Source organism: Cuculus canorus, chromosome 1 (assembly GCF_017976375.1).
Source record: "Cuculus canorus isolate bCucCan1 chromosome 1, bCucCan1.pri, whole genome shotgun sequence".
NCBI lineage: Eukaryota > Metazoa > Chordata > Aves > Cuculiformes > Cuculidae > Cuculus > Cuculus canorus.
Window position 1 is genome coordinate 186,966,718 of NC_071401.1, and position 23,936 is coordinate 186,990,653.

The window sequence follows — 23,936 nt, forward strand, 5'->3', positions numbered from 1 at the left end:
CAACCACTTGAGAACGCAGATTGGTAATTATTCATGGATGGGAGCTGTTTTGTGCAAGGAGGAAAAAGAGATTGTTGGGCTATGCAGTTACCGCAATAAGCTCCGTAGTGGAAGCTTGTGCTTTGCCATCAACAACCTCTGCTCAGAAAGCCAAATTAGTGCCCCTAACCAGGGCCTTGGATTTGAGTCATGACAAGAGTCGCTATATGGACAGATTCTAAATACGCACTTGAAGTTGTGCATGCCCATGAAGGCACACGGAAAGAGAGGGGGCTTTTAACAGCACAAGGGACTGGAATCAAGCAAATAGAACAAATTCAAAGTTACTAGCCGGTACTCAGAAACCTGCAGAAGTGGCTATTAAGACATCGTAAGGCACATCAACTGGAGACATCTAATATTGGACTCGGAAATCAATTGGCTGATAAAGCTACTAAGGAGGCTGCAGAAACAGGCATCATTGTTTTTGTGCCAGAGAAAGAGATCAGCTTGCCAAAACCAGCTCCTAGGTAGGATAATAATGACTGATGAAGGCATTGCAGGTGAAAGAACAAAATTATGGGTGGTTTGTCACATCCACTGGGTAGGTGGTAACACCTCCTTTCCTTTTAAGGGAATTGGCCAAAAGTACATTCGGGAACAGAGAATCTTTTAAAACATTTGAAGAAAGTAGTTATGGGAAGGACCATGACAGAAATTGTTCGTTCAGTTATGGAAAATGTGTGGTATGCCAAAGAAACTATCCCAATACCAAGAGTCGAGTAATATTTGGAGTGTTAGGGAAGGCAAGGCCCCTAGAAATAGGGCAAGGCCCTGGCAAGTAGATTTTACTGAGTTATCCCAAAAAAAAGATACAGATATATCCTAGTTTTAGTAGATACTTTTCAGACTGGCCAGAGGCTTTCCCTGCTCACACCAATAAGGCAAGAGACATAGTAAAATTTTATTTAAAGAATTTATTCCACGGTTTGGGGTGCCTTTAGGAATGTCTTAGGACAGAGGTCCTCATTTTGTGGCAGAAGTGATCGAACAACTAAGCAGTGTTCTGGGAATATCCTGGGATTTGCATATGCCTTATAGGCCTTGATCTAGTGTGAAAACGGAGAGAACGAATTAAACTTTAAAATTACAGTTGAGTAAAATATGTCAGGAAGCCTGGGTAAAAGCACTATCTTTAGTGTCATTAAGAATCCGAATTCTACCTCGACAAGGAAGCCTTAGCCCATACGAGATATTGTATGGAAGCTCTTATCAGATGCCATATGTCCCAGGAGATAGCACTGTTTAAGGTAATTTGGACATTAATAATTATTTGATACCTCTCCAGAAGCTGCAGAAATTTGTGGCTGTTAACAAATCTTTAGAGCTTGATATGCCAGCACATATTTTCCCACCTTGAATAACATCAAAATTAGACCTTGGAAAGTAATTGATTTCTGGGAAAATTTATACATATGCATGTAAGTGGGAAATATATCTTTAAGTTGCCTTTGTCTCATTGCACGTGATTGATGGAGATCATTCCTGCATGTTGCCCAGGCCTGATAAAGATGCTTGCTTTCTAAAACTCCAAAACAAGTCTCAAGAGTTTTATTTACTGACATTTTTGGTATCAAAGGGACCTTAAAGGTCATCCAGTTCCACACCCCTGCCGTGGGCAGAGACATCCCACTAGATCAGGCTGCCCAAGGCCCCCAACCTGGCCTTGAACACCTCCAGGGATGGGGCAGCCACAGCTTCCCTGGGCAACCTGTGCCAGTGTCTCACCACCCTCATGGTGAAGAATTTCCTCCTTATGTCCAGTCTAAATCTGCCCCTCTCCAGTTTATACCCATTATAGCCATTTCAGTGCAAGATTTCCTCTCCCTGTCTTCGCGCTAGAGGATACCACTCAGCTGGGGGTTGTGAGGGTGTGATATTTGCCTCCTGCGTTTGTTCTGTACTAAAAACAACACCCGCGGCTCAACAATTACATCCAGGAAGGTGAATCCCGAGGAGGCCGGGGATGCGCCCGTGCCATGTGAATTCCGGAAGGAGCGGGCGGGGGCGCGCGGGCGGCTGAAACGGGGCGGTGTGGCTGGAGTCGGGGCGGCTGAAACCGGGAGGTGTGGGAGGAGCGGCTGCAGCCGGGGCGGGGATGGGGCGGCTGGGATCGGGGCCGGGAGGTGTGGCTGGAGCCGGGGCGCCTGAAACCCGGGTGGTGCGGCCAGGGTTGGGCCGTGCGACTGCAGCCGAGGCGCTCCCGGCGGGTAGGTCAGGGGTTGCAGCGGGAGCCCGGGGTGCAGCCAGGGCCGGGGGGTGCAGTGGGAGCCTGGGGTGCAGCCAGGGCCGGGGGGTGCAGCGGGAGCCCGGGGTGCAGCCAGGGCCGGGGGGTGCAGTGGGAGCCTGGGGTGCAGCCAGGGCCGGGGGGTGCAGCGGGAGCCCGGGGTGCAGCCAGGGCCGGGGGGTGCAGTGGGAGCCCGGGGTGCAGCCAGGGCCGAGGGGTGCAGTGGGAGCCTGGGGTGCAGCCAGGGCCGGGGGTGCAGCCAGGGCACGGGGTGCAGCGGGAGCCTCGGGGTGCAGCCAGGGGCCGGGGCGTGCAGCGGGAGCGCGGGGTGCAGCCAGGGCACGGGGTGCAGCGGGAGCGCGGGGTGCAGCCAGGGGCCGGGGGGTGCAGCGGGAGCCCGGGTGCAGCCAGGGCCCGGGGGGTGCAGCGGGAGCCCGGCCGTTCCCAGGGCAGGGCCCCGGAGCTGCGGGTGATCCGCTCCCCGCTGCCCTCGGGGCTCGGCGCGAGGCTGCCCGGTTCCCCCGTGGTCGCGGTGCCCTCGCTGACCTCCTTGTATCGCTCCCTTTGTTTCCCTTAATTGTCTCTTCCGGGTTTCTGAAAGGCTGATAAAGTTTTAAGCGCAGCGGAAAGCTGTAGCTGCTGTCCCCGCGCTGTGACTGGTCCTGCGCTGTGTGCCTCGGGATCTCGCAGCAGCCGTACCGGTGCGTGTCGGTGTGAGCGGCGGGCGAGGCGCCCTGCTCCGCCCTGGCAGGCTTGGGGGGCCCTGGGTGCGGGCTGGGGGCTGGGGCAGGTACCGCAGCCAGAAACACCCGCTCCGAGGGGTCGGAAATGCAGATAACGCGGAGTCTGCCGGGTCTGTGGGTGTGTGCATCCGCCCCGCGGCTGCCGCCCCTCGCCTGCGCTCCTGCTGAAGGAGTTTCTTTTATTGCTTTCTCTGATTCTAAAGAGCAAAATTGTTGTGCAAGGAGATACGCTCTCTACTTCCATTTGCACTACCTAATTAAGTTTATTTTAATAAATCGACAGGCTGAGAGAGTTGGGGTTGAGCAGCCTGGAGAAGAGAGGGCTCTAGAGGAGACCTTATAGCGACCTTCCAGTACCTGAAAGGGCTACAAGAGAGCCGGGAGGGACTGATTGCAAAGGCTTGTGGTGATAGGACATGGGGCAATGGGTATGAACTGGAGATGGGGCAGATTTAGACCAGACATATGGAGAAATTTCTTCACCATGAGGGTGGTGAGGCAGTGGCACAGGTTGCCCAGGGAGGCTGTAGCTGCCTCATCGCTGGAGGTGTTCAAGGCCAGGTTGGATGGGGCCTTGGGCAGCCTGATCTATTGGGAGGTGTCCCTGCCCATGGCAGCGGGGTGGAACTGGGTGATCTTTAAGGTCCCTTCCGACCCAAACTATTCTGTGATTCTATGGTCACTTCTGGGCTGAAGTAACACGTCTTGGTTTTTTTGTTTGGGTTTTTTTTTTTTCTTGTTCTGCCTGTAGCAATGGCTTCAGCAACAGCACTGATTTATGATGAGGAGATGACCACTCATAAACTTCTTTGGAATGAGTAAGTTGCTGCCATCCTTTTCATGAGAAGATTCTTATTAGGATTTCTGAGCAAAACACCAAGTAAATGTGGTTTTTAGAAATGTAGTGGAAAATGCGTAATTATAGATACCCTGTCATTTTTCTAGTAAATAGAAAGTCTTTTGGACAAATAATTGTATTCAGATGCTGTAAAGATGATCTGTAGTTGGATCTGAGAAGCCGCAGGCCTCCATAAGAGGTGTTAGCTATAAGTGTCTGAGTAGCCCCCTAAATAAAGTATTTTAAGCAAATTAAATTGTTTATAAATATAACGGAAAAAAATGTGTAGGTACTCACTTGACTGAAACTTGTCGGTTAAATTAAGTTAGAAATTAGTATATGATTCTTGCTTGAATTTACATAAAATAGACTAGCACCTTTGTAGTCCTCAGAGTAAGAGTCCGCTGTTGTTTTCTCTCCCAAACCCACTTCTCTGTTCACTTTCATTGTAACCTACAGCTTTTCATTTCAGCATTTCTGTGTCAGTAGTTAAACATTGCTATTTTTTATTGGTAAGAGATTAAACAAAAAAAGATACTATTTTGTTACTTTTTTATTTCAGAACCATGTGTAATTTTCTGCTTTCCTATATTAGAACATATTTTTTGACTCAATTGCAAAACAAAATGTAGTTAAAGGTTTTATTTTTCTTTTACTCTCACATGAGTAATGGAAAGTTAAATGCTAGGCATTATGAAGTGTACTTGTTAGCTCTGCTGGTATGGTTTTATGGTAATATGTTTATTGCTTATTTTTAGTCCTGTTTGTGATATTGAAGTGCCAGAAAGACTGTCATCCTCCTATGAGCAGCTTAAGCATTACCATCTTGTGGAGAGATGTGTCCGTGTCCCTGCCAGGGAAGGAAGCGAGGAGGAGATCCTGTTGGTTCACAGGTCTGAAACTTACTTTTATTATCCTTCAGGTTAATTCAGTGAAATAACAGATCTCATACCTCCAGGTCATATTTTTCTCCATTTGAAAAGGTCTGCTCCAAAACTCAGTGACTTCCAGTAATTTCATTGGAAAATGTCTCATACTTAAATTTAGACAAATAATGTTCAATGTGGTGTAGCTGCCGAGGAATGAAACTGCTATTCCACTAAGTTCACATTCTCGCTCTTTGGGTTCTTAAGCAATGAATGCTGTTTTACACATAGGATTAAAAGTAAATTTCTAATAAAAATTTGGACAAGACTTTAAAAAGCGTAGAGAAATGGACATTTCTAAAGAAATGTCTCTTTCTCCTAAGCATCTTTAAGATAGAGTGGACCAAACAGAAAAACTGCAACTAATTCTGCAGGAGGGGAAGTTAAGAGCAATGGCAGCCTGCTGGTTCTGAAGTCGTGGCACTGAGTGCTGCTCTGGCAGTTGTCACCTTGGTGTGATGATTCTGCAGCCAACTGCAGATGATTCTGCACATTGCTTGTGTGTACATTTACCCTTGTCGAGGCGGAGGGTCAGGGCAGCCTTCTCTGAATGGCAAGGGGGGTAAGGAGCAGAGAGAGCATGATGGCAAAGCCACCAGAGCCAGTGAGAGCCATGGACAGGACATAATCCCACAACACCCAAGTGAGGCAAGCAGCACAGGTACATTGATGGTAACTGGTTTCACCCGTGAGTTTAGATTGCCCAACAAGGCTATAGTGACTGAAGTCAAACTGGAGGATTCAGTCCACAGGTCAGGTTTGGGTGTAGATTAGCGGCGTTCATGGCCAGACAGACATGGCTACACAACAGAGCTGCAATATAGCCAAGGGTGAGAACCTTATCTTAAAAGGAAGTGCTAAGAGAAGGAGCGGGCGGCCTCTGCTGAGACTTCTTAGCAGAGCTGTGTGGAGGGAGCCTGTATTCATGCTCCTAGCTCTCTTTCTATGTGACCAGCTGTACTGTCTTGCTGTTTCTGAACCCAGCAGCCAAAATCTAGGAGGGAAGGGATGCACTCAAGGCCTTGATAGCTGTGACAAGGACTAGATTGATCCCAAGTCATACTTAAATTTTCAGATTCCAGAACAGTGTTTTTCCTAAGAACATACTTGTTTGTTAGAATGCAATTACTGCTGTGTACCAATATCATTTTTCATAGTAAATACATTGCTGATTACGTACGAAAGAGGCTTGAACACTATCTCAAGTTGAGTTGCTCCTGGTAGATGACTGGAGACAAATGTCTTTGCTCTGTCTTGTCTTGGTTTCTGTAGGTAAACTAGAGATAATAGATCTCTTTCCTTTCTAAAACACTTTTAGTTTGAAACAAACTCATAACTCCTCTGAAAATGTTTTGTTTGTGTTCATCAGCAGCCTTGCAATAAGCTGTGAAGCTATATTAGTAATTATATAGTCATCCAGGCTCATTATGGTTTTATTCCTGTTAGTGCCTTCATTTTGAAGGCACTGTTTAGCTTCATTTTCATTAGGCAGCACTAGCATGTCTCATTTGGTTGTAAAATGCTAGCACGTGGTCATGTATCCTGAACTAAGGCACATATGGGAGTGTAGATGCCATCAACCTCCATTTCCAGATCACTACACATGGGCAGGGGAGCACTAACAGGGAACTGACAGGAACATTGCTTCTAGCGCCCTAGTACTTACTGCCCTTTTGAGCCAGTGAAAAGAGGAAGTTAGTACACACCTGATAAGGGATTCATTCAAATACTTATTTTCCATAGAACAAGGGAGCACTAGACACACATTATAATTTGCACTCTGATGACTGTCAGGATCCTAGTTTAGTTTGGGTTGGGATGGTATCTATATGTAGTGTAGTTTGCTAAGTAGATTGTGCATGATTAACAATGAGCTTTTTTTTGAAAGTAATTGCTTTTGCCACTGGAAAGGGGAGGAGAATGTCATATTCTTAAAACATCCAAACCCCCTTACTTTCAGAGTGCTCCTTATTTTTTTCACTATATAGTGCAACTATCGTTCCACAGTACTTGTTGGACTTACGAGCTCACACAGAAAGCCCCTTTTAACATATATTCTGTTACTTTTGATTAATTTTGCATTAACACAAAAACCCTTTATAGGTCTATTTGCTTCGTTAAGCATTGTTAATCTCTCTTACCTCTGCAGTTTGGAACACTTGGAAGTGGCAAAAAGCACCCAGACAATGAATGAAGAGGAACTGAAAAGAGTCTCTGGAAATTATGATGCTTTTTTTTTTCATCCGGTATGCAAGTTAAACTGCTTCCTTTGTTGGGAGTGACAAGTATTTGTGAGTTTGCATGTGCCTTTTCTAAGTAGAGGAGAATTAGTAATACATTTTATTCTATTAAAGTAGACTTACATATATGTATTACATTATTGTTACCTGTTTCAAATTAAGTATAATGCTGGAATTTAAGTTGCTTAAGTGTCCTGTAATCTGTTCTGTAATGGCATCATGACAGTAATAGCGCACCACTCAAATTTGAACTGTTTTTGCTACTTAACGTCACTGTAGACCATTAGTGACCTGCAAATCACGTTTTGGTAACAGTTGGTCTTATATGTTGTCCAGGTAATGGAGGAGTTTTTCATGTGTTGTCACTGTAAGATTTCATTCCTTATTTGCCAAGATGCCATGCTATTCCACAGTCAGTTCAATGTGTTCATCTCGTGTTTCTTAACTGCTCCAGAGGGAATGTCCTTATAAGGTATATAGTGATCACAGGTAAACCTGATAGAAAGGACCTGGGATTTGTGTTGTAAAATTCTGCTTTCAACTATGCATACAGCCTCAGTAGGGTACTTTCGTCAAGACAATTTGCTATTGGGGTGTAAAAGCACATGATGTGTGATGAGTTTCAAACTAGCTGATGAGTGATTGATGACAACTCGGAGAACCTCTCTTTCAGAACACTTATCGCTGTGCCAGACTAGCAGTAGGAGCAACTTTGCAGCTAGTGGACGCTGTGATGTCGGGAAAAGTGTGCAATGGAATGGCATTAGTGAGGTAAGAAAATAGGTGAGAAAGTCTTTACTTGTCCACAAAATTTCCTTTGTTGTAAGTAACCATATAAAACTTTGTTTTAGACCTCCAGGTCACCACAGCCAGAAAAATGCAGCTAATGGGTTCTGTTTGTTCAACAATGTTGCTATTGCAGCAGAATATGCAAAACTGAAATATGGTCTGCAAAGGTGAGTGCATGGTTGACCCTAGAGAAGCTATCATATGCAAGTACAGCATTTTGGTAACTGTTTGGCGTTGCACTGGTTCAGCTTAACGCCTAGAACTTTCTGGGTGTCATGTAACTCTTGGGACAGAAAACCACTATTCCTCTGTGCCTCATTTAGGTAAAGGTGCTGTGGTTCTTCTGCTGAATGTTTTCTTTTACTGATCTATGCAGAATCCTAATTGTTGATTGGGATGTGCACCACGGGCAAGGAACTCAATATATATTTGAAGAGGATCCAAGGTTTGAAAGATATTTTATTTACTTATTATGTTAGCTGGTTAAATATTGCTTTTCTTTGTAATGAATAAGACTTCTAACTTCCTAGAACTATAATCTTACAAAACATGAAACATCCTTCTTGGTGTTTTAGTCACTCTGTTGTTTTTACTTGTTATCAAATAAAGGGAAAATTCTAACAAAAAGAGATGTAAATCTATTCTACTATACAGAAGAACAAAGAAAGTGAGCGATAAGATTACCTCAATTTCTCAGTAGTAGGATCACTCTGTACTTGGGTAATATCTCTATTCTCTCTGCTCAGGAATCTCGGTTGAACTATTCAAGTAGTGCTTGGATAAAAAACATTGTTTTCTGAAAAGCCATAGAATTAGATACTACAAACAAGCCTGCTTTTCTGAAAATGCTTTGTCTTTGTGAAGGGACTGCATGCATGCAATAAATCTTTTGCAGTTGTCCTCGGTTAATTTTTGCATAGGACATGCTCTACCAAGTTTCAAAGTCCAAGTCCATAAAAGAAAATTAAGGGGAAGGAAAATTCTGTTACCGTGCTTTAAGTCAATATAGCTACCACATTCAGGTTTTAAAGTCAGTTTCAGAATCTTTTTGTCAAGTTGGATTTGTTTCTTTTATCTTTTAGTGTTTTGTATTTTTCCTGGCATCGCTATGAACATCAGGAATTCTGGCCATCTCTCAAAGAATCTGATTATAATGCTGTGGGTCTGGGAAAAGGAAAAGGGTTTAACATAAACTTGCCTTGGAATAAGGTAAATGTTTACAGCACAACAAAACAAATGCAATAGCTTCTTATCTCATGCTCTATGTCACACTTTGAGAAATGCACTTCTCCACTTGCTTGGCAGATGTCTTAGCACAGTGTATCTTCTTCCTGTCAGTGGAATGTCTGCTGAGAAATATGGCTCAGAATATGATAATGTTTTTTAAACATAGAGAAAGATGCACGTTTTTTTTGTTTAATATCTTGCCTAAGCATCAAAACAGAAAGTGTTTCAGGAGATAATTACATCTATCCTTGTTCAGCAGAGAAAAATGGTGGTTGTTTATGCACTTTACCTAAATACTTGTTTTACTTGACCCCTTAAGGTTCCCTTGCCTTTAACTTTTGATGCTATCTTCCCCTAAACTCTTGAAGAACCTTAGGAATTTTTGTTACAACATGAAAATATGACCTATATTTCTCACATTTTACAGGTTGGGATGGGAAATTCAGATTATCTTGCTGCATTTTTCCATGTGCTGCTTCCAATGGCTTTTGAGGTAATTTTGTACTGCTCTATTTGCACAGCAAAACCAAAGTCTGCTTCTCAAGTACTTCTTAAGCAGGTACCATAGAATATTTTGTAGAAAAGCAGTAATTACCAGCAGCACAGTTAACAAGTTATTTCTGCTGGAATGAATAATGTCCTGACCAATGCAATGTAATATTAATGGAATGTTAGCATTTAAATATTCAATATAATGATCATCTGCAACTTCTCTAGCAGGGATGAAAACAAAAAGGTAAACCTGGATTTTACTCAAGGAGAGTCTTTGTGTGTTCACACTCCTAGCTGAAAAAGCAGCTGAACGTGGTACAGCTGTAATCTAGGACAAAATTGAAAATAGGACATAAGAATGTGTTACAGCTCTCTCTGTTTTATAACAGTTTGATCCTGAACTGGTTCTTGTCTCCTCTGGGTATGATTCTGGAATTGGAGACCCTGAAGTAAGTAACTTCTTGTGGCCTTCGTGTTATCAGGCATGAATCTGTTTGCAAAATATTCCTCTCTCTCTTAAGTGTCCTGTGATTGCTAGGTGATACTTGACTAAAATATCACGTTTGAGTCTTTAAGCTGAACCCAGCTCATTTAATCCTACGACAAGACACATAAAGACAAATTATCCACAGGTGTAATTAGAGTGATTTTTGCACCTTCCTTTAAATCAGTTGGTTTAGCATTTTGTTAGATATAATGAGAGGCAAGTATTCCAGTATTCCGACTCAGACTCGTGTATGTTTGGGTTTTTTTACCAATGTTTTGATTCAGGGTTTTCTCTCTTAAATTTTTTTCTTTGATTTAGGGTCAGATGAATGCCACTCCTGAGGTTTTTGCCCACCTTACCCATTTCCTGATGCAGCTGGCTAATGGAAAGCTGTGTGTCATCCTAGAGGTAAAGACTTTGGAAACTTACCCCCTGGGGAAGGGTCTTTGTATTAGAGCCATGTAGGGCAAGCTAGAAGCTAGGAAACAAAATTTTTTAACAAAAAAGTTTATTCTGTTTATTTTGACAATCAGGAATGCAAAAACAGCTAATGTTTGCTGCTGCTCTTATACATTAAAAAAAATGCATGTCTTAAAACCTGATCTTTTTAACTTCAAATTTTGAAACAGAGGAACATATTCTCATAACCTCCACAGATATGTTCAGTTCCTGTGAACAGTGAATAGATTGCTGCTCTGGATAGTCCCCAACTCATTAAAATCTACTTAGTGAATAAGCTTCATTAGCAGTGTTTTTGCAAGTATGTCTTGCTCCAGGAGAGTTTAAAGAACCTTGAAACTAAATATGCTCTTACTTAGTATTGGAGCGCTTACTAAATTCCATCTTTTTTTGACTGAAAACCTCTATACAATCCCTTTTTCTAAGAGCTCTTTTTCTTTAAGCAATTAAAATATTTCCTCCTTTTAAAATCTAGATTTCAACTCCCTCTTTCTGCTGCATGTTAGAGAAATGGTGACTTCTCAAGTAAATCAGTGTGTGGAAATACTACTGCCAACAAGGTCTCCAAGAGTGAACTGTTTATGAACTGATTCACTTGATGTCTGTTTTGCATGATCTTTCTTCCATCATCCTTCTCTCCGGCAGGTTGTTATAGATATTTCTGTTTCCTAGCTGAAATGCAAAAAAGCATCTCCTCTTAATACAGGTAATGTGACTGCTCTGCAGATGGCATGCAGGAAGCAGACTATCATTTGAAGTTTAGCAGTCTAAAGTCTATCTTCCGTTGTTCTCCAAATTCTGCCAAAACTTTAGGACAACCAAATCTTATAAGTATCAGGCTGTGGAAGATTTCCCTTGTACAGACATTTTAGAGGACAGTGATACTATTTGCCTCCTAAGGAATCTTCCACAGGAACTCTTGAAGATGGTATATCATGGCTAGGAATGAAGAAGGCAGATGCTTCCAGGGTTTTCATGGCAAAGTCGTGACTGATTTCTGAAATGAATCGAACCATGAGAAAGTGAGTTGAATCATGGGATGGCAGTGAAGTTCAGCAAGTAGCCTCTAACTAACTGTTTTCATATTGAAAATAATTGACTTAGATGTACTTGCATATCATCTTCCATTTCTACAAATTCAGATGCATTTCAAAAGTTTAATTTATTTTCCATGATGATATTTGGAGAGATGTTACAAATAGTTGTTCCTTAGGTGACACAAAATACTCTTTTCTAGGGTGGATACCACTTAAAGTCGTTGTCTGAATCGGTCTGCATGACTGTAAAAAGTTTGCTTGGAGATCCTGTACCTCAGATAACTGGAGAAATGGCACCTTGCCTAAGGTAAACATATGAAGAATTTCAGGAAAAAAACATGTGTTTCTCAAAAAGGCTGAAGACGTGCTTTCTTTGAACGCTTTGCTGAAGAAAGATTTTAATATGATGCTTTATAATATATTATTTTCTGCTTTGGATAACTTGCTTTCCAAAAAAGTCATCGAAGGTACAGTTTTATTTTTGTATACTTTTGTTTCTGAAATTAATTCAAGTTGTAAGAACTTAATGGTTTATAATTTTAGGCCATTTATTCTTGGGCCTAGTTATCCTGTAGAGATCCATCTCGCTCAATCCTGCTGTAATCAAGGCAATGACAGTTAATAACAGCCAGCATTATGATGAAAAGTATGCAATTACAAGCGTTAGTTCTTCAGACTCCAGAGCTGTTTCAGTTGCTATATGAGAGCTGATTCTGTGCAGAACTAGTCTTCATGGCTACTCATGTTTCTGGAATTTGGTGTTGAGGCCTGGGGTGCAAAAGCCCTCAGCTGTGTGGAGCCGCACCAAGAGTAATTAAACTTCGAGTCTAACTTCTTTTTCGTGATAGTGAGATTGTGTTTGCACAGTGGTGAATCTCATCTAGTAAAGCATCTGAACCTTGGACCTGAATCAGTCCCAGATCTAGACAACGTCTTTCTCTCTACTCATCTGTACCATCTCCTTCACATCACCGTGTTCTGTCCCTCTCCTGCTTCATTGGTTGTCCCATGGGTTTTTTTCAGCAGCAGTGCTCCTCATGCATTTTGTAGGTAGCAGGCAGTGCCTAACAGTTGGCTGTGGCTAGTTACAGTCTGGAGCTCATATTAGTCAGGAAAGCAATGTAAATATGCTCTCTGTGGGCAGAGTTGAGTTTGGTAAACTCGGATGGAGCAAAGATGGTTATTTTGCTCCCAGTACATCCCATAGTCCCCGTATCAACTCTTTCTTTTCTACCAGCTGTATTATCTCAGGCTGGTGTCATCCTAGGTGATAGAGAGCTGACCACAGATTTATCCATTATATTAGTCCAGCTCCTGAACACTTTAAAAATAATCTCCAACTATGTAGAATTTGTCCTGGATTTAACATGATCTGAATTATGTTTGTATGATAGCTAATGTAATAGGACCATTTGCCTATATAGTGCTGCAAATGCCAGCAATGATAGTGAGAGTTTTCAACACAAAGAATAACAGGGAACATGATTTACTTGGTTCCTGAACAGTCAGTCTTACTTTTAAGTGAATCTAATTACATCTTTGCGTTCTGCAGATAAAATCTCTGACAGAGCAAAAACAGGCAGGTGGAAACTTGCCTTTCCTGAAGTCAGGGAGAGGTGTGCTTCCTCCAGCACTAGCGTTGGGATTTCACTCAATGTGTGTAAAAGTGTGTATTTACTGCATGTGTTCTTCACTTTTAATTTTTTTCTCTTAAATCTATTCTTTCTAAGCCCATTGACTCTCGTTTTATCTTTCTGTTGTGCGTTCTTGGAGTAGCCCAGAGCTTGTTTATTTTTTGTTGAGTTTTTTTTTTGTTTTGCTTTTTCATTCAGGTAAGTCATGTTTCCTATATTTTCATTAGTGCTGATACTGTTAATCCTCTTTCATTTGTAGTGCAATTGAATCTATCCAAAACGTGAGAGCAGCACATAAACCCTACTGGAAATGTTTGATGTATGAAGGTAATCACTCTTCTTTTTCTTCAAGCAAATGTGATTGGTGAATGGATTCATACCAAAATACAGAATGATTAAGATTAATACCAGTGGATTAAAATTATTGAACTACCAATTATTTATCAAGTGACTGATGAAGCAATGTGAGGCTTCGTTCAAGCCCATGTCTTCAGTTAGTCTGAGAAGAACTTTTGAAGCCAGCAAACATGGCAAAATGCAGTCCATTGATATCTTTGAGATGCTGTTTTCTGTGTCAAAAATGAGTGTAACATGTGCTATCAATTATGGCCTCCCCTTTGTTTTATTCTAGTGAAACAGCACTGAAAAGCTACATCCCTGGCAGGAAACACTGTAGCTAGTTCATGGAAATAATTATGCACACTATGAATACAGATGTGTTCTGTTTTGTAAATAAATGTAACCAAATATTAACATGCTGCTCAGGAATTAATACATGTGTAACTGCTTTTTTTTTTCTCTAGACACATCATTTTTACAAAATTTGAGCACCAAATTGCACTTAATGAAGAAGGATAATCCAAATCCCTCCTCTGAACATGAATCTAAGATAACGAACAATGATGAAACCATCGAAGTAGAAAAGTTTCTGGAACTGCACATGAAAAATATTCTATTTCCAGTGCCTCCCATCAGAACAGCAATGTCTACTGACTCTGAAGGTTCAGCACATTTACTCCCTGTACCCGTTCATTTAGTGAAGGAGATGGACAAAACTGAACTAAAAACTCTTGTCAGGTTGGTCTGATCTGTTTAATTTTCAACTTATTCATGAGCATGAGAGGTTTCTGTACAGTCTCTGTCTCTGCCACAGGCATCTTTTTGGCCTTCGTCACTCAATTATAGCCAGAGTTTCTTCCTTTTGAAGAATTAAGACATTGATGTTGGTTATCACTTGTAGCCTTGAAGTCTGTTAAAGAACTAACCAGCATACTTTTAGAGAAAACTATTTCAATGGAGATAGAACAGTTAGTGCACATGTATTCCTTTAGAAAGACACGTTGCTAGAAGGGCTCCTTAAACCTCTGTGTTCACTTTTAGCTGGAAAAAAGTACCAAACTAGTCTGATTGAAGCAGCTCAACTTTTTGTCTTAAAAAGTCTAATTTTGAGAGAGCTCTATTTACTGAATATCAGACATTTTTGGTTTTCTTTCCAGTGCCAAATGAAGACAAGTTTAGAGAGCTTAACACTGTTGGGCAACACTGTTGTCATCTTCCTGCTAAAGCTGGGGGTTTGAGAATGAATGTGTAGCACCTATACCAAATGTACCCATCAATGTTAATTGCAAAGTACTGTATCAGTGTCCTCTTCGAAAGCATTATTGTATCTAACCTAACTTTTCTTCACATAATTTATTTTACAGTGGCTTTTATGCAGACCTTGTGAAAGACAGCAAAACTTTGCTCTCTCTTGGCGGTATGTTGGCTGTCCTAGATAAAACACTTAAGAAGGAGGTAATAATAAACTGCTTTGATCTTGGGGTTGTGGGGAGAGTTGGATTCCTCTGATTTCTGCTTCTACTATCTTGTTGTCAAGATACTAGTTACTGTGTAGTTCATAACCTCATTAATCTCAGCTAGAATGTGCTTAGCTACGAGAGTGAGTATGCAAGATAAGAAAACAACTACTGAGGAATAGCTATTAACCCCAAAACATCTTCCTAATGATCTTTAGGCAAAGCATTGTCCTGCTTTTCTGCAGTCACAGCCTATGTGTTGTTAATAACTGTCTCCTTACTCTCAGACATACAAGTGAGTCAGGCATTCCCTCTTCTGGTTGAGGGGAGCAGAAGTTGGTGGGTGTATCAAGAAACAGTGAGCAGCAGCAAGAAGTCTGAGCAAGAAATGTAAAAAAATGTTTCTGTCTCAGTGTACAGAGTTTTCCCCATGGTCTTTAGGGGAAAGTTTACTTCTGCATTATGCTTCATTACAAGACGCCATGCTATATCTAGCTGCACCCATTTAACCATTCTTTGTACAACAACTTACACAAGGGTAAGTTTTGATCTGCACACACACACAGAGATTGCATTAGTGCTGCTGTTGAAACCACCACTTTGTGCTGTGATTCTGAACAGAGTTATTCCAGTTCAACATTTTGATTCTTGCAGGGTCAGGAACAAAGAGAAGGCAGGCTCAGAGGGCGCACATTATATTTTTTGCTTCTCCAAGTTTTTATAAATAGAGAAAAAACTGCAAACAAGTTAAGAAAACAAAAGATTATTACATCATAATAAATCAGCCTCTCACTTGAAATGAAAAGCTCTCTTTAAAGTGTTGGGCCTGGGAGGAAGTGTAACTACCAGAATGGCTTCTTGTAAGCCGTCTTCTTGCTGTTGAAAGTCACGCATGTTGATCATGGGGACGAATTTCGACAGTATAGATCATATATACCTCTAAGACAGCCTTTAAATAGATCCGAAAAATGGTAACTAGCAAAAAGGAATAGAACTTCTCATGAGTTGCAGAAGCTAGGTGGAGCTTTTTATGTTGATCGATGGAAAGAGGAGGAATGAGGAGGGAGAGCACGCATTATCTTTTTGCTTTGCTTTTATGTAGGGTTCAGAGCACCACACAAATGAACACTGAAATGCTGACTGGGTAATACTAGCATTGTATTTTCCAGAAAGGAATAATAGCTTGCCTAGGGTGAAGGAAGAGTCAATATTGGAATTCAGGGACAACCTCCTTTTTCACAGGGTGTATTTTTAAGTTGCAGTTTGCCTACTGGTACACTGATTGTATCCAATCTGCAGACTATGGAGACAACCCGTGCACATGACATTCCCCTGCAAAAGCTATTTTTACAGGTGCCTTTCAGCATAGCACCATCCTTTTGAAGTAATGGAACAGCTCTTGACTCAAAGAAAATAGGTTAACATTTTCTTAACTCTGCTATCAACGATCGTTAAGATCTCTTTCATACAGTTGTAGCTTTGTTAGAATGATACATAAAACCAAGTAAAAATACAGTTGTTAGAAATAAGAAATGACATGATCTTGTGCAGCATTAATTATTTCTGAATGAAAAATATTTTGTAGGTATGCAATGGAATTGCAGCATCACCCACATCTTCTGTTGCTGTTGCACTAAGACATTCTGTTCGTTTTGGATTTCAAAGGTGAATTTGTATCTCTTGCATTTGGGGCCATTTGACAAAATGTAAAAATAAGACAAAAGTATGTGAAATATGGAAAATTGCCTTTGAAACCTTAATTTTGAAATTAATAACATCTCCATATATTTTCAAGATGTATATGCCAGCAAAATCCTTTTGCCTTATCAAAGGCAAAACATTTGTCAGGATATGTGCTATGCTAAACTACATTTTCTTTGTCAGACTTCAATTGGTTTTGGCCTGAAGATGTTTTCTTGGCTTTGTTTTTTTCCCCATGGTATTTGGTAGGAGAAAAGGAGTTCCCGTGAACTGTCATAAATGTGTTTTCTTTATACTTCTAGTGGACCAGATTCAGAAACAACACACATTCTTTTTTATTCATCTAATCTACATGCAATCTCTTTAAACAAATTGCACTGTTTGAAAAAAATTATTGTAGATGTAAACGCTTGTATGTTTGTTTTCTCCAGAGTGCTTTGTGTATTTGTGGGAGACATGCAAATCATACCGAACACAGAAGATGGGTGAGGCTTCTCTTTTACTTCGGGGACCCAAGTCCCAAACACTTTATAAATGTTAATAATCCATATGTATGATGAAATTTGTCCTAAGGAATCAGTCGTGAGTCGATGTTCGTTAAGTTTAGCTTTAGACAAAATACAAAACATTTCCAAATACAAACTGCTATTGCAAAGTGCACTTTGAGTTTAGTGCTAGGTTTAAAGTATAATCCTTCTATGTTAATTGAAATTTAGATTGTTATTGAAAATAGAATATTGACAATATAAAGTAGTAAAGAAGGCATTTATTAATTACACAGGATGTACCCCCCTATAACTGCAGGGACACATGCTGCTGATGCCGATTTCCTTATTGAAAATCATCTTATCTATAGGTTTTTTTGCCACTTCTCCCTCTTCTAAAAAGTAATTTGCCCATGATCTTTAATACTCTTTAAAAATTCCGTAAGAGGGATTTTAGTTTTCATTGATGTTTACATTATGGCATGTAGTAATACAAATAGTTATTTGCTCCTGTGTTATGAACCAGTATTAACAGTATGATAAAAGAAAAGATCTTTTTTATCTCATTGGAAATTGTTGGTTAAATATTCAGATGTAGTTTTTATTTACAGAAGAGTACTCACAATACAAATTTGTGAGAAAGAACAGTCTGGAAAGAGCAGCTCCAAACACTATATTACTTTAAACTGGAAAGAGGTAAGATTCACTTTCTGGAAACAACACAAGAGAAAAATGTTTTTAAGAGAAATAATAGTATATATTTACGTATTCATAAAATTATACTGGGAATTACACGCCTCGCAGCAATTTGGATATTTGAAAATATTTCCTTTTCTTGCACTTGCCAGGGTACTGCTCCTTCACAGATTTTTACAGTGAATTCAAATACAGAGGTTTGAGGAAACCTTCTCTAGCTACAGTAGTTCATCCTCAAGAAGGCAGAATTACAGTGTGAGGAAACTAAGGAAAAGATGAAAAATCTGCATGTTTAATATAAAAATTGCTGTGAAAAATAGATCAGTATCCTATTTCCTAGGTCAATCAAAAGCTTTTTCAGATTTACCTTACTGTTTTGTTTTATGTCTGGGAATTTGCGGCTTTGTATTTGTGGTAAACAATTTCTCATTGTTGTTAAAGGATGCTGAAGGAAATGACTTCTTTTCTGCTGTACTTGGATTCATTCTTCCTGTAGCATACAGTTATCAACCTGACTTGACAGTAGTAGCTGTCGGACCAAACAGGAGCCTTGGGATAAGTGGGATTTCTCTGCTTTTTGCATTATTACAAGCATTAGCTGAATCTCGAATTTTTGCAGTGATTGAGGTAAGTGTTGCTAAGTTGTGGCACTTCAAAGTGCCTGGGGCAGAATTCACATTTGGCAGCGGCATGCGTGGTATGAACTGCTTGAAGCTGCCTAGTAGAAAACATTGGCTGTATCTATACTGTCTTTGGTACCTCCGTGTTCACGATGCAGGTAGCCCACATTTCTCTCTGGCCTGAGAACAAGATTGGACACAGGCACGTACCGAGCTGCAGGCAGCCTGCATGACTGAGAAAATGAGGCACAAATGCAAGCCCATGGTTATGTCTGGGGATTAACTTCCCTTTCTACATGGGATTCGCAGCTCAGCGTTGTCTCCCGAGTCGAGACACTTGTCTATTAACTATATGGCCTCTTTCCATCAAATGTGATCGAAAGCAGCCCACTCTCCTGTTTATTTCAAAACACTATTTTTTCTCTCCTCCTTTCCCCATCTTTATCACACACAACTTCCATCACGCAGAAAACAAATCAAACTGGCACATATCTTGTAAGTGAACTTAATTGCTGCAATATGTAACTGAGGGCAAATCAACCTGAGCTTTGTGTTTCTGATAGAGAGCATGGGAAAGGAAATAAAGAATATATAGATCTTTCCCTTATCTAGCGTACTCATACACTACCATGTTAAGGATTTGCAAATTTATTAAGGCGGGGTCTGTATCCAGACCAGTTCGTGGTAAGTGCCATTCACCATATCTTCCATGAATTTTCCTAATCTTGTAAAGAACTCTTGTGGCTACAAGTAACACAATTTTCTGTGTGTTCTGTGAAACGGTACTTTCTGATTGCTTTTGTGCCTTCTAGTTCTTTAATGAGAAACAATGAATAATTGTTCATGTATGCAATTTTATTCTAGTCTGTTTTCCTAGCCAGTATCCAATTAAAGACACAATATTCATTAAGCTACCAATTAAGTGGATTTTGACATAATTTATTCTGTAATCTTCTCAAATGTTCTTTGTTTTAATTTAATAATTGCTGATCTGTAAATTGTCTAAGCTAATATAACCTATACATTGATACACAGTATACAGAAACAGTGCATTTGCACATTAGTAATTTTGAGTAAGAAATAGAAAGAATTACTGATATTCTGAACTCTCTGATATTCTCTGGTAACTCGGAGATAAAAGGAAGTTGGGTATAAATCTGTAAGAAATGACTGAGTCTCTTATACTGGTTCTTCACAGGTAGCTTCATAACTAGCCTATCTAATGTGAGGGGATTTTCCAATGCATGAGCTCAGCTTTTAGAATAATTAAAGAAAAATAGAATAAATCAATTTTTTTTTCAAAAATAGAGTTAAAATCTTCAGAAGAAGTGTTAATAATCCTTATATAATGTGGACACCTCAGAAAATAATTTCTGTGAGCAAATAATATTGATTTAGACTGTTGGAAATAAAAAAAGTCACTTTTTGATGAAGCAAAATATGTCACTTTTTTCTACAGTTGTAGAATAAATTATGCAGGAAGTAAACAAGCTCCATGCTCCCCTTCCCTCCTAACATTTTCTGCCTTCACCCGGCACTGTTTGTTTTCAATCACAAAAGAAAAACTGAAGTTCTTCTTCTGTTTGAAGAAAGCCTAAGCTTTACAGGAGATAAAAATCAATTTATCTTTTTCAGAAAAGACTCTCCATTTGACACAATTTTATTTTGAAATTGAAAGTTTCTCATTCTTGCTACTAATACTGGCAATGTAATTGCTGAAGCTTGTTTTAAAATATTTCATGTATTACTGAAACAAAGTTTGGTTCTCAGGAGTACTTTTTTTTCTTCTTAAATAGGACACAGATACAAATTTAATGCAAAGTGTAGCCAAAGCATTAGCAGGTGCTTCTACACCTCACTTTGGAGTTTATGTACCTCCTACCCAAGAAAAAGTAAATAAAATAAAAATATTAAGAGAACAGTTTCAGCAGGAATGGAAAATGCTTCAGTGTGGAGGTAAGTTGCTTGTTTTTATCTTTAGTTCTTATTAAAATATGCAAGATTCTCAAAAGATGATGAAATCCATCTGGATCCTCTAAGTCAGTGAGATATTAAAGTCATTGGGAACATACTGATCTAATGTGAAAGAGATGAAACTGAACACATTTAATTCTGCCATTTGAGCCACAAAGCACCAAACTTCATAGCATAACAACTGTGCCCTTGGGAACTTTGAGTACTGTTACTCCACAATTTTGAAATGAGACTACCAAAACATTAAGCATTTGAAGAATGGTTAATAAGATCTGCACTGATGTCCTGGGTTTGGCAGAGGGGGGAGTTCATTTTTGCAGGAAGCAGGGAGTGGACACAGCTGGGGCAGGTCTCCTAAGCTGGCCAAAGGGATATTCCATACCTTATGACATCATGCTCAGTATATAAGAAGGCGTCGTTGGCGGGGTTGGTGACAGCAACCAGTTTGAGGCTTGGAAGCATGTCAGGCACTGCCTTCCAGGCAGTGAACAATATGCATTGTGTATCATCTGTTTTGTATATTCCTTCACTGTTAGTAACGTTGTATTCTCTCTCCCTTTGCTGCCCTGTTAAACTGGTATTATCCCAAACCGTGAGTTTTACCATCTCTGTTTCCGGTTCTTCTCCCTATCTCACTGGGGAGAGGAGTGAATGAACAGCCACGCAGTTCTTTGCTGTTGGCTGAGGCAAAGCTACAGCAACTGGCCCTGACTGCTAACCTGTTTTCTGAATGTAGTGCAGAGTCAGGTTGTTTTTGTTGATATTTAACTTGTCCACAAATCGCTTAACTCCATAGTGGTTAGACATGCTTAAAGTACGTCAGTAAAGTAAAGAGGATCAGTTGCTGCATTTGTGTAGGAATCAGGTTAGGCAGGTGTGTATGTTTTCAAGCATATTTGTCGAGAAACATTTCTCTGCTGAATAACTTGGGTTTCAACAAAAAAAGCAATGATAGAGGTGGGCATCTCTCTCTGGAAGAAAATGCCCCTCTTGCTCTCAGAAGAAATGGCCAAGAGCAGTGGTCTGGTTCCAATAAAAGTGTTCTTATGGGGCTGGAAATTGTGGTGTGAGCCTGATGAGGAACTGTATTTCTTATTGCTGTTCTTTTCAGTGAAGGACGGGATTCCAACAAATTGACTTTGCTTCAGAATTATTTTACACAGCAGAAGAAAAAAAAAAACCAACGTGGTGCTATTCACATTGCCTTTTAAATCATCAGGAAAAGACACGCTTAAAATCCATATTTTCAGCTGGAGAATTGTGCTTGCGAATTCTATATTAGCACTAATTATTCAAGAGTGACACTTGAAAACTCCCGTACTTCATTACTGCAAAATGAGGTCTGTGTCATTTGTGACACCGTAAAGTCAGGCTTGCGTATGCAGTAGCTTGACTGCATTAATGTTGAGTCCAGAAGACAGGAATCTGAAATGAGCAATCATATTAGCCGAAATATTTTAATAGTAGTCACCACAATACCAGAGTGCTTGCACTGCTGCCACCACCACCATTTCCTTTGGAGATTAAACTTAACAGGTCACAAAATCATACAATCATTAAGGGTTGGAAAAGACCTCTACAATCAAGTCCAAGTGTCAGCCCAACACCACCTTGCCCACTAATGAACACCAGATCTCTTGCCACTCCTCATAAGACTTGTGCTCCAGCCCCTTCACCAGCTTTGTTGCCCTCCTCTGGACATGCTCCACTACCTCAAGGTCTTTCCAGAGTGAGGGGCGCAAAACTGAACACAGCATTTGAGATGTGGCTTTATCAATGCCAAGTACAGTCCTGCTGGCTACACTGTTTCTGGTGCAAGCTAGGATGCTGTTGGCTGCCTTCGCCACCTGGGCATGCTGCTGACTCAATTGGCCATTGACCTACACCCCTGGGTCCTCCTCTGCCAAGCAGCTTTCCAGCCACTATTCCCCAAGCCTGTAGCGCTGCACAAGGTTATGGCCCAAGTGCAGGATGTGGCACTTTGCCATGTTGAACTGCTGTCGAGATCAGCGGGAGAAAAGCAGCAATCGATACGATTGATCAGCAAGTCTCAAAGTTTATTCGCCTCAGGCTTCATATTTATCACATGGTTAATAAGGCTCATACATATTGCAAAAAAGCAAGCTCATTATTGGCTACATCGTTAAAGGTCAGCTCCTCCTAAGATGCATTTTTGTGGTTTCTTGTACTTCTTTATCTACATCCCGTTGTTCTATAACAGCTGTGCTTAAGGGCACTATGGCCTTGCTTTATATGAATTCTACAAAGAAACTAGTGAGAAACTAGCAGTTGTCTACGTGTCCTGTTTTATTCCTGCTCTATCAGCTGTATCATGTCTACATGACCCTTTTGTCTAAGCTACCCTTCCACAAACTGCATCTCGTTCGCCTCAACCCATTGGTCCAGCCTGTCTGGGTCCCTCTGCAGAGCCTTCCTGCCTTCAAGCGTATGACCTTCCTGCCCAATTTGGCGTCGTCTGCAAACTTGCTGAGGGAGCACTCATGTGAGGGTGCTTTCAGATTAATGAAATTTCATTTCATAACCTGATCTAAATACTTTAAGTTTAGCCATTTCTCAGTTTCCAATTTAAGCTTCAGCACTTTTCAGAATATTTTTGTTTATTCTGCTCTCTCCTACTCATTCCCTTGAAAAAGAAAATACGGAATTCCTGCACCTGGGTGGGGCAATCCTCTGTTTCAATACAGGATTGAGGATGATGTGATGGAGAGCTGCCCTGCAGAGGAGGAGTTTGGGGGTGATGATTGATGAGAAGCTCAATGTGAGCTGGCAATGTGCGTTTGCAGTCCAGAAGGCGAACCATATTCTGGGTGGCATCAAAAGAAGCGTGGCTAGCAGGTCCAGGGAAGTGTTTCTGACCCTCTGTTCCTCTCTTGTGAGGCACGGCCTGTAGTATTGTGTCTGGTTATGGAATCCTCAACATAAGAAGGATATGGAGCTGTTGGAACAGGTCCAGAGGAGGGCTACAAAGATGATCAGAGGGCTGGAGCACCTCCCATACCAGGACAGACTCAGAGAGTTGGCGTTATTCAGCCTGGAGAAAAGAAGGCTTGGAAGAAACATTATGTTGACCTTCCAGTACCTGGAAGGGGCTACAAGAAAGCTGGGACTTCTAAAAAAGCTTGTAGTGATAGGACATGGGGCAATGGGTATAAACTGGAGAGGGGCAGATTTAGACCAGACATAAGGAAGAATTTCTTCACAAGGTGGTGAGGCACTGACACAGGTTGCCCACGGAAGTTGCAGATGCCCCATCCCTGGAAGTGTTCAAGGCCAGGTTGGATGGGGCCTTGGGCAGCCTGATCTAGCGGGAGGTGCCCCTGCCCATGGCGGGGGGGTGGGGGTGGAACTAATGATCTATAAAGGTATATAATTTTTTTTGACAATTCAGCATTTTCAATGGAAAAAACATTTTCTCAGGACCCTCTCTGCTCGTTCCTGTTCACCTCCCTTTGTTCAACCCGGTTTCTACAGCCAGCATTTCAATAACGTTGTGTTTTGGTATGTA

The 23,936-nt window shown here is 40.9% G+C and overlaps 1 protein-coding gene across 3 annotated transcripts; it reads left to right on the forward strand.

Annotated features, from left to right (window-relative positions):
• The first annotated feature begins 2,120 nt into the window (after window positions 1–2,120).
• Window positions 2,121–23,842, forward strand: HDAC10 (histone deacetylase 10). 3 transcript variants are annotated; one of them, XM_054086528.1, is made up of 21 exons: window positions 2,121–2,249; window positions 3,761–3,827; window positions 4,606–4,740; window positions 6,923–7,019; window positions 7,687–7,784; window positions 7,865–7,969; window positions 8,179–8,247; window positions 8,885–9,011; window positions 9,457–9,522; window positions 9,911–9,970; window positions 10,327–10,416; window positions 11,705–11,811; window positions 13,398–13,465; window positions 13,942–14,215; window positions 14,842–14,932; window positions 16,520–16,599; window positions 17,067–17,120; window positions 17,732–17,816; window positions 18,258–18,443; window positions 20,233–20,392; window positions 21,522–23,841. In XM_054086528.1, the coding sequence occupies exons 1-21, from the start codon at window positions 2,138–2,140 to the stop codon at window positions 21,545–21,547; spliced, it is 2,157 nt and encodes a 718-aa protein (XP_053942503.1). In that variant the 5' UTR covers window positions 2,121–2,137; the 3' UTR covers window positions 21,548–23,841. The 3 variants fall into 3 exon arrangements, with proteins under 3 accessions (XP_053942503.1, XP_053942493.1, XP_053942513.1); XM_054086518.1 differs by having other exon boundaries at window positions 20,233–23,842; XM_054086538.1 differs by lacking the exons at window positions 20,233–20,392; window positions 21,522–23,841 and adding an exon at window positions 18,595–20,226.
• Window positions 23,843–23,936: the final 94 nt, after the last annotated feature.